The following is a 9,899-nucleotide window of genomic DNA, read 5'->3' as shown; positions in this document are numbered from 1 at the left end:
AGATCCATCCATCAAGCATCCATGGTAAATCCTAACAGTTCAGATCCATCTATCAAGCATCCATGGTAAATCCTAACAGTTCAGATCCATTTGTGAGGCTCATGCACTAACACTTTGTGGGCCTCAGCTGTCCCCCTCCCACGGGATGAAGCTAGTGCTAAGACTTCAATAATCACTGCTCATTCTCTTTGCTGAATCTGTTCCCTGCAGTGAGGCTTTCTCCCACCCATCACCTGAGGTTCCTCTTCTTCAAAACAACCCTAAAAGATAACTTGCCAGATTCTCCCAGCCAAAGTTTCTCCCTACTTGAAACTCATACCACAGTGGGAGTCTTTAGTCTCATCTCCCACTCTATAGCAAAACTGTTCATATGATGCTGTTCCGAAAGCTCAAGTTTTGAGCATATGTCCTAGAGACAGAAGCCCCCCCCCAACTGCCGCTGCCACAAAAGCCCTGCGGCTTAAATCCCACATCTGCCTTACTAACCTAGATGTTAGGCAGTAAGTAAATCACCATTCTCACTCAGTCTCAGCCCCCTCTTCAGAGGGTTTTGCTCAAAGTCTGCCTTACAGCAAACACTCAGTACAACATGAATTATTGTCATCACTGAGCCTCAACAGCAGGTGTGAGACGACTGTTATGTCAGGCGCCATCCCGACAACGGTGCCTGATACTCAGAAAGCATTTAATAAATATTTATTGACTAACCTGGACAAATGATTCATGGAGCCTCGTTGAGATTTTAAAGTAAATAAATGAAAAGATCAATACACAGTTCACAGCTTGCATGGAATTTAAACGATCGGGTACACACCTAACATCCGAAATAAACGCAGAGTGCAGGCAAGGACACAGCTTGCCTTGGAAACTCCTTCCTAATATGGAAAAGGTCAATTAACTGCACGTGTTCCTTCATACCTGCCTCCTTCCTGCCTCCCTCCATTTCTCCTTCCCTCTCTCTGTCTTCTTCTAAGCTACCTTCACTTCTAAATGTATTGCTTTCCTGAGGAAAATCCACATGCGCAGGTTTAAAACTGCAACTAGCTAGGTTTCTTCTTGTTCAAAATCCTGTCCACAAATACTTTCTTGCTCTGTTGAACTTGATATAAAACCCTCAGAACAAAAAAATGAACTCTGTGTGTTTAAAATAGGCTTCAACATTCCTTTCAGACTTTAGGTAAAGGTAGCCATTCTCCTTCAGGCATTTGAATTAAGGGAGAAAACAGCAAAAGCAGAAACACAGACAGGGACACCAGTGCTCAGTAGAGAGTTCCCCTAAGTCACAGGACACATCCTCGGTAAGAAACGCAATATTCTAAAACCAGCTACCAAAACAATTTTAGGGATAGTGGCAATCATGACACGTTAATCACACATAAATTACATACGTGAAATACATGTGACATAAAGCAGTTTATCTCAATATTAAGACTTTTCCCCCTTGATGACAGTATCAAACACTGTGTCATCCCTGACTCCTGGAGTTGTAAATATTTATAAATTATATGTAAATATTTTAAAGTACAAATTAACTTAAATACCTGTTTTAGACACTCTATAGCCACATTTGGGAGCTATCTGAATGATCACAGAATATGTCTGATTGAAAAGCTGTCCTCTTTGAAGTTCACTGCCATTACTCTCTAACACTGGAGACTGTCCATGAAGGACACATTTGCAAACTGACCTGTCTAAAGTCACAGGTAGTTCACTTCCCGTGTGCAAGTAATGACCTTGAAATATCATGTCACAACTGTCTTTGGGGAAATTAGCCAAAAACTAGTAAAGGTAGTACTATGTGGGGAAAGTCTACAAGCTTTCAACAACAACAACAAAACTGTATCTTGATTATATCTTTAAATTAAAACATATTATTAAATATGTACTTTCCACAAAAGTCTAATTGTTAATTGTATTTTAAGTTCTTGCTTTCTTGATAACAAGTGTTTTCTGACATTAATCAAACTAAACTGAATCATAAATAGGCCTTATTATCATAAAATGTTGGCTAAACACAGAGCATATTTAATAAGAATTTACATGTAAATCTGTAATGTAGCAGTCATAACTTAAAGGCACATTTTTATTTTAGATAATTAAGCAAACCTAATTTCCTACAAGACACATTCAAAGATACCCACTGGTCTTTCCAAAACCCACATAAATGTCAAACCTTTTGCAATCTGTGGCATGTGAACCACAATGGGAGACCACTGAGATTCTTGTCTGTGTGGCCTCGTGCAGAGATCAAACCCGTGCAGCAGCAGGGCTGGCCACAGCCTGCCAACACACAGCCTTTAACAAGGTGAGGATGCTTTGCATTGCCGGAGTTTCCCTGTTTGGTTGTTTCCAGACCCCGGAAAGATGGTAACATACACCTGCATTGGCACAGCCAGGAAAGCAGACCATAATCATGCAAAACTGACCCTTTCACCTGGTGACGAACTTCATGACCATGAACTTGGCCTAATTTGGTCCATTACTCACAAACTAAACAGAATTATACACATTACCCCAGCATTCCAGAGTTTCTGTCCTTTCAATCCAAGTTTCACCACAGAGTTTCCAAACTATTTCCTACAATGGGGGTAAATAGGTATATATGAAAATGCTGTGGTAAAATCCATTCTTCTGTACAATTTCTAAATAGTATGATTATACAACTATTTCCCATTATGCTATAGATGCAGAGATGTTTTATAATAACAACCATTAGGAAAATATTTCAAAAACATTAGCATATGTTCAGGGACCTGAGGCATGGTACCTATTACTAATTTTGAAGAAAAATCTGAAGGGGATTGGAATGCTCACTCAAAACACAATACAAGTGCACCAAGGAAATTGTCGTTTTAAAACTTAGACACAGGAATTTCCAAGATAGGTAATTAGTAATACTGCCATCTGTAATCAGGGTGGGAGATGGGTAGCTTAGAATCCTGGCATCTGGAATGTCTGGCATTCATTACGCTATGGGTAAGTCACAGTCATCATTTTTTCATTTGTAGAATGAAACACTTGCCTGACCTGTCTAAGAGCCCTTCTGAGTTTGAAACACTAAGAATTCACATATATAATCCGTTATCTTACACAATTTGAAGTCTAGATTTTCTTTTTAACCCATGGCAATCGCCGAGCTGCTAAGATGTTCTCAGACAAAACACACAATTTAAAAGCCTGCCTTTCTGAATCCAGTCTCCAAGGAGAATGTAAAGATAATTGTGTGAGCCCTTCAAGGAGCTGTTTTCCCCATCTGAGAGGAGACTGTAGCACAGGACAGCACAGGGCTTCTTAAGCTACCCATTTCTAACACACCTCTGCCGTGTTGCTGAAACCTTCTAAGAAGTAATTATTAACAAATTTTTGTACGTTATCCACAAATGGAATTTCCTGTCTTTTCTCCTCAACCAGATCTAATGAAGTCTGTCTTCCCAATGCTCCTCCAAAGGTTGGACAGCTAGGGGATTTTAGAGCAGGAAGAAAGCACCTAGCTCTTAAGTCCTGCAGATCCTCACAGCATCTGTTATCAAAGTCTTTGGAGAAAACTCAAGAGGGAAAGTGGGAATGACACGGAGGATCAACTCCAGCAAACTTGAGTAGCAAAGCTTCTGCCATCTTCAACAAAGTGAGCTTTGCATTAGAACCCCCGTGCAGGGGAGAAGAATGAAATTGCCAAAGAAAGCCATGGATTGATTGCCTTGTATCACAGCCACTTCACAGGAGGCAGAGGCAGGTGGATCTCTGTGAGTTCGAGGCCAGCCTGTTCTAGGACAGCCTCCAAAACAATACAGAGAAATCCCGTCTCGAAAAACCAAAAAAAAAAAAAAAAAAAAAAGGTAAAGTAAGGTGTAAGTGATTTTTAATTAAATAATGCAATGAGCTTTAATTCACTGTCAATCATGATATTTCATGAGAACTTACTAATTGTGAATCACCATGTGTTTCAACCCAGCCTTCCCGTTCATCTTTAACAAACAAAATGAACCCATCAAACGTGTTGTTTCAAAGCCTCCCTGTTTTGTAAGGGAAGCCTTAATAGAGTGCTAAAGACTTGCACTCTGGGGCGACCAAACTGACAACAAAATCAGTGCTGAAGAATGAAGGTCACCAGACAGCACTAACGCGGGGACAAAGATCTTTGCTTCACTAACTAGAAAAGTATTAGATATTCAAATAGTTTTTTCCAATTAGGAGAGTAAAAGATGTATTTCACTAACTTTCTTCAGATGAAACTTGCTGAGGATAAAGGAAGTCTGCTGAACACTTACCTCCTGTGATAAAGTAAAATAACAGCCAAAATTTAGTTTTAAAATGGAATGTTGTAGGTTTCTAAGAACAAGTGTATAATGGTAAAGAACGGTAATTAAAACAAGTGTGATTACTTTAAATGAAGTCACAACTTTTGTTTCCCATTTCCCATATGCATATTGTATTTATATAGCACTTGTCTTCCAAGGAACTTAGAAGGCCTGAGAGCTTCGATATTATGTACTATGACTGTACAAAATAAGGCTAATACATCAGCAGGTCCACGCGGGGGGGGAGGGCCGACACGGACGGGACAGGAGAACAACCACAAAACAGCCCTCCAAATAGGCAAATCATCTTCATCTGATCAGATTCATCACTGCTTTGGGAATTAATAGGGAAAAAAAGCAAATAAAAATAAACACCAATGAGGCTACTGAGTTCCTGAATCTTCAATTATGCCTAATTTTTAACTGTTCAGTTATCAGGTGGCAAAGAAATAATTCTTGTAATACAGGTCTATCAGTACTATACAATATCCACACACCCAAAACCTGTCATCAGTATCTCATTTCTATTATGTATGAGGTATTTTTACTGTTTTTGGCAGACTAACATTTTCATTATTCTTTGAGAATAATGGCAGTCAGCCAGTTTATAAACGCCACATAGACACTTACCATGTTTAATGAAACTCTAAGCACCGTATATTTAGCCTTTACTCAGGTAATTATAGGAACAGAAATATTACCCATAAATAATGAATACTATTTTACAAATAAGCCATACAGAACTGAAGATCCTAAACCCCCATGTTCTGACTAGACTATATAACCAATTCCGAACAACAAATAGATTCACATAGCTTTGAAAACTCCTGAATTCAACAGCAGGAAGTAATCCGCAAAAGAGTTTATCACTTAAGGTATGAGCTACTCTACCTAAAAATGGCAAAATGTAAGTTTTATTTCAAATGTAAAGTACTGTAGACATGAATCACTTAAAAGGAAAATAGATCCTGAGGTTTATTGATGCAAGCGTCCTCCTATTTTAAGTTAGGGAACAATGGTTAAATTTAAGTTCCTCTATATACTGGCTTGGAGACAAACTAATGAAATTTACAGTTCACTGTAAGTAGTCAATGCAGACAGGGGGCAGGGGATTAGAGATGGCTAGAAAAGTAAAGGACAAGAGTATTAGTGAAGAATTGCTTTAAATTTTGTCTAAGTATGGTTTATTCCTTATGGAGGTATATACACCTCCATAGTGCTCAGAGCTTAGCCTTTTTTAAAAAGCCCTCTAATTCTTAAAATGCTGAGCATAAAAACCCAATTATTTAGGACACTTGTTCCTAGATACAAATATTTATCTCTGGTTATTTTTTTAAGCTTAAATGCAAACATGGTAATTTTAAAAATACATTCTTTGGCCCACTTTGAAATTTTTAAAAAATATTCTCAAGACACTGAATTCCGATTTTTGACCTCTGAAAAAAGTTTGTGTTTTAAAATATTTTAAGATACTTTATTTTCACACATTTGTTGTCACCACATGGCTCACACTTGGCTCTGAAATTCCAGGGAGCAACTTCATTCAGTTTTACTACTATTTCTGTCTTGCGAACTTCATTAGTCTATACAAAGTGGCAACTGTGAGATGTTCATCATAAAGAACTCTTCACTACTGCCAACCTCACAAGGCTGAGCACCGTTAACTTGGGGACCTTTAGTAGTCTGGCCCTGTAATTATTTTCATCTATTTAAGCCCTAAAAGGATCCACCATTTCAGAACTATCGTGTCTATGTATATAAGACACTGCTCCAATCTGATCTCAGGTCTGCTAACTAATGACTCCTCATCTGAACCAAGACCATTTAGTATCATTGCCTTTAATCCTCGCTTCTAAATACCAAACTTGAACACACCAGGCTTCTTTTCAGACTCTTTATTGATTTTTTTTAAACAATCCAGTCTGTTGGATCTCAATGCAGTTTATAAAAACAAACAAAGAAAAAAAAAAACAGAAAAACCCTTAGGTCAGTTTCCTATAAACTGCAATCAAAAAGTAATTTAGTTTGTCAAAGAAGTTATCTGAAGTTGCAATTTTTCTTTAATGTGCAGAACAGTAAAATGTAAGCATGCTCTTGGATGCAGGTGCGCCTGTGCACTAGATTCTATGGAAGAGCTTGCTAAGGTCTGCAGGCAGTTTGGGGATGCAATTATTTTCTCTTTAAATTTACGTAGGTGACGATGAAACTCATATTTATGAAAAAAGTATTTTTCTTAAAAAACTTGAGGCAGCTTCCGTTGGATGCTATCTGTGCTACATCTTGAACTGAATTAAGGAAGAGTCCCTGTCCATGCTGGAACTTATGGGAGAAAAAAAAATCCCTCCGCAGGCATCGAGGAGTACCGAAAGGAAAAGGGTAAATAAACATTGTATGCACAGTTGTTCATGTTCTTACATTAACAGAACACACCAAGAATTTTACATAACAAGGAAGCAAAATCCCTTCACTGCTTTCAGTCAGAGTCCTTGGTGTCCATAGTGGAGGGCGGAAGTGGTGCAAGCCTCGTAAAGGGAAGAAAAAAATACAAAACAAACCAAAACATGAAAACTTGAAGTCTACACCTCATGCAGAGCTGTCCTTGGCCAGTCCTGTATCTCAGACATCGGAGTTGGAACTGAGGTTTGTTAACCTGGGGTCCGCGTTGATTTCGTATCTGTAATGATACCCTTCCATGTGATCCCTGCAGGCATCTCTGATGTTATGCATCCACTTTTTAATGCCTTTTCGGTTCAAATACAAAACGAGGAGGAAAATAGCGCCTATCAGGGCTAAAACAATACCTAGGAAGACATAGGAAGTCTGCAGGGATGGGGGAAGGATAGCGTCACAGTCCAGGTCGGAGCTGTTGAGGTCCAAGAGGGCACGATTCCTCATTTTGTCTGGGAATGCACAGGTGAGCCTGGCTTTATCCGGCACCACCTCTGTCTCTTTAAGCCAGGCCACCATGTCAGCCATGTAGCAGTCGCAAACCCAGGGATTGTTGTCCAGGAACACCTTGACATGAGTCAGGCCTTGCCATTCGGCCAAAGTGGAGTTGTGAAGGACCTTGAGGGCATTGTCCTCCAAGTGGAGTTTTTCGAGGTGTGTCAGGTTTCGGAAGGACGCATAGGTCAGGCTCACCAGGGAGTTGTTCCGAAGGTCCAGGTGCTTGAGACTCGGCAGTTGGGCTAGTAAGTCCCGAGGCAGGTAAAGGAAGTGATTACTAGCCAGCTCCAGGTGATGCAGCCCTTGGAGCGCAGGGCCTGAGCGCAGGGCAGCTGCCACCATGCCCTCGAAGGCCACCATGCCCTCGAAGCTTCCATTCTGCCGCTGATCCTCGGGGGGCACGATGTGGTTCAGGATCAGCTCCACCAGGGAGCTGGGGGCGCTGGCGTTGCTGCCCGCAAAGGCGAAGGCGCTGAGGTTGGTGAGAGGGTTGTGGCTGAGGTCGAGGTGGCGCAGGCCAGGCAGATGGTCGAAGGCACCAGCACACACCTCCTTCAGGTGGTTGCCGCTGAGGTTGAGCGTTTCCAGGTCGGCGAGCGGCGGCCGCCGGGCAAAAGCGCCAGCCGGGAGGACGGTCATCTGGTTGCCGGTGAGGAAGAGGTTGCGAACGTAGGAAGGCAGATCCGCGGGCACCTCCATCAGGTTGCGGTTAACGCACTTGACTGTGCGCGCCGCCTCGGAGCACTCACACGCCGCGGGGCATCGCTCGGCTGGCAGAGGCTGCGCAGACCCTGAGGCCAGGAAGGCCGCCGGGGAGATGGATGACGAGGGTACCGAAGAGCTGGGAGCCGACGCGGAGACCCAACCCAGCAGCACCAGTGCTAGCCGTGCCAGCCGCAGCCGCCCATCCCCGGCGGCCGGGCCCCGGGAGCCCGCCCCAGGCATCGCGGCTCACAGCTCCCCGGAGCTGGGACGGCGCCCGCTCCGAAGGCTCGACCGGCTGGGCCCGGCGGGCGCGAGTCGCAGCAAGCGTCGGCTGCAAACTTTCCTCGCGTGGGAGTCAGGGGAGGGGGGGCACACCAAAACTGGAACTTGGCTTACCCCGCGCCACCGGACGTCCCCCTCCCGGAGCGGCTCCCCGCCCTTCCCTCCAGCGAGTCCGCACGGCCGGCCGGTAGCGACACGGGCCTCAGCGCTCCTCCTCCCGCAGCCGCTGGGGTGGCACCTCCTCGACTCTTTTGTTGGCGCCTTTCACAGGGCAGGATCGGATGAGCGACCTGGGACAAGCGGGAGAGAAGTGTGAGGGCAGCCGCAGGGCCCCGAGCACGAGCCAAGTTGTCCCCACCTTCCCCACCGGGCCCCAGCCTCCGCGTGCGCCCTTCCCCACAGAGGGACGCGATCCCCACTCCCGAGCACTAAGCCGGCCTCTTCCGGGCCCACATCTGTACCAGAGCCACCTCCCGCCTTGCTCCTACCGGGATCGCACTCTTCTCTCGCCTAGAACTTCTCGCAGAGCCCGCTGTGTCCTGCCAGCAAAGTTCTCCCTTCCCCAGTTCCCAGCTCCCACCGCCCCCGCCGACCACCTGCCTTCCGGGGTCCCCGCCCACGCCGCTCCTCCCCGCCCAGGTTGGGATGAGAGCGAAGTTTCTGGTTACGCGACTCTTTCGATCTCTTTTTGTACCTTCTTGGATTGGTGGGGAAAGCAGTGCGGAGCCATACAGCTGTCGCCCACTCCCAACTCCCCAGTTCGTAGTCCTCCAGCCCCCCAGATCCCGAGGGATTTCAGACGGCTCCAGAAAGGGGGAGGGAACCCGCCAACAAAGCGGCCCTGGGACCGTGGGCGGGTTGGCAGCCAGGACCCCCAGCTCGTCTCACGCCCCAGTGTGCAAAGGAGCCCCGGTCCCGCCTCCAGGATCCTGCCCTGGCCGCTGGGTCCCCGCCGCTCACCTCCGCGCCCGGCGCCTCCAAAGCCAACTCCGAGTCCCCGCGCCTTCCGGGCTCCCGCTGCGGGCGCCGACTCTCCTTGCACCCCAGCCCCTAGCCCAACCTCCACGGCTGGGAAAAACCAAGTCGGGGGGCCGGGGAAGGCCGGGGCTGCGGGACAGATTGCGGTCGCGCAGCCCACCTCGGCTGCCAGATGGGGGCTTTAAAGAGGGAGACGAGGGGGACGGGGGCTGCGCGCCTTCTCGTGGCGGAGATAAACGAGCCACGCGTCCGGGAACGGTGAGGGGTTCCCCTTCTGATCCCCCTCCCCGGCATCCTTTGGTGGCTCCGTATTTTGCACAGCGTATTTACCTCGGACAGAAACAAAACGGCTGATGGATCTCTCGGAATTCACGCTGCTTCGGGCATCACTGGCAATGCTGAGATGGATTTCAGCGTGACCCACATCAACGCAAAGCAGCAGTAGAAAGGAACGAGCTGCACACGTTACATCCGCCGCGGCAAACGCCCGGGTGTGAGGGAGATTCAGAAAGACTCCTCTCGCGTGGCTCGCTTAGGCTGGCAACTTCAGATTCAGAAGTAGTTAGTTAATGCCTTCCTACCTGTGCCACCCCCGCACGCCTTGGGTAGTTATGAAACTTGTGAAGAGAGTCAACTTTAAGGTGGATGAGGGTTAGTGGAAAGGACACTCATTCTTGATTCATTATGAGG

At 45.7% G+C, this 9,899-nt stretch overlaps 1 protein-coding gene across 1 annotated transcript; it reads right to left on the bottom strand.

Moving 5' to 3' along the window:
* Window positions 1-6,178: 6,178 nt before the first annotated feature.
* Window positions 6,179-8,189, bottom strand: Tpbg (trophoblast glycoprotein). The gene has a single exon (XM_005073681.4). It carries the CDS (start codon window positions 8,187-8,189, stop codon window positions 6,915-6,917), a length of 1,275 nt encoding a protein of 424 aa, XP_005073738.1. The 3' UTR covers window positions 6,179-6,914.
* Between the last annotated feature and the right edge of the window lie 1,710 nt (window positions 8,190-9,899).

This window comes from Mesocricetus auratus, unplaced genomic scaffold (assembly GCF_017639785.1).
Source record: "Mesocricetus auratus isolate SY011 unplaced genomic scaffold, BCM_Maur_2.0 Super-Scaffold_100691, whole genome shotgun sequence".
Classification (NCBI taxonomy): Eukaryota; Metazoa; Chordata; class Mammalia; order Rodentia; family Cricetidae; genus Mesocricetus; species Mesocricetus auratus.
The sequence above is the reverse complement of the archived record's forward strand: the minus strand, read 5'-3'. Positions and strand labels throughout refer to the sequence as shown.

Excerpts from the sequence above, each read along its gene's own strand:
- Tpbg (XM_005073681.4), bottom strand. The coding sequence starts at position 8,189 with ATGCCTGGGGCGGGCTCCCGGGGCCCGGCCGCCGGGGATGGGCGGCTG.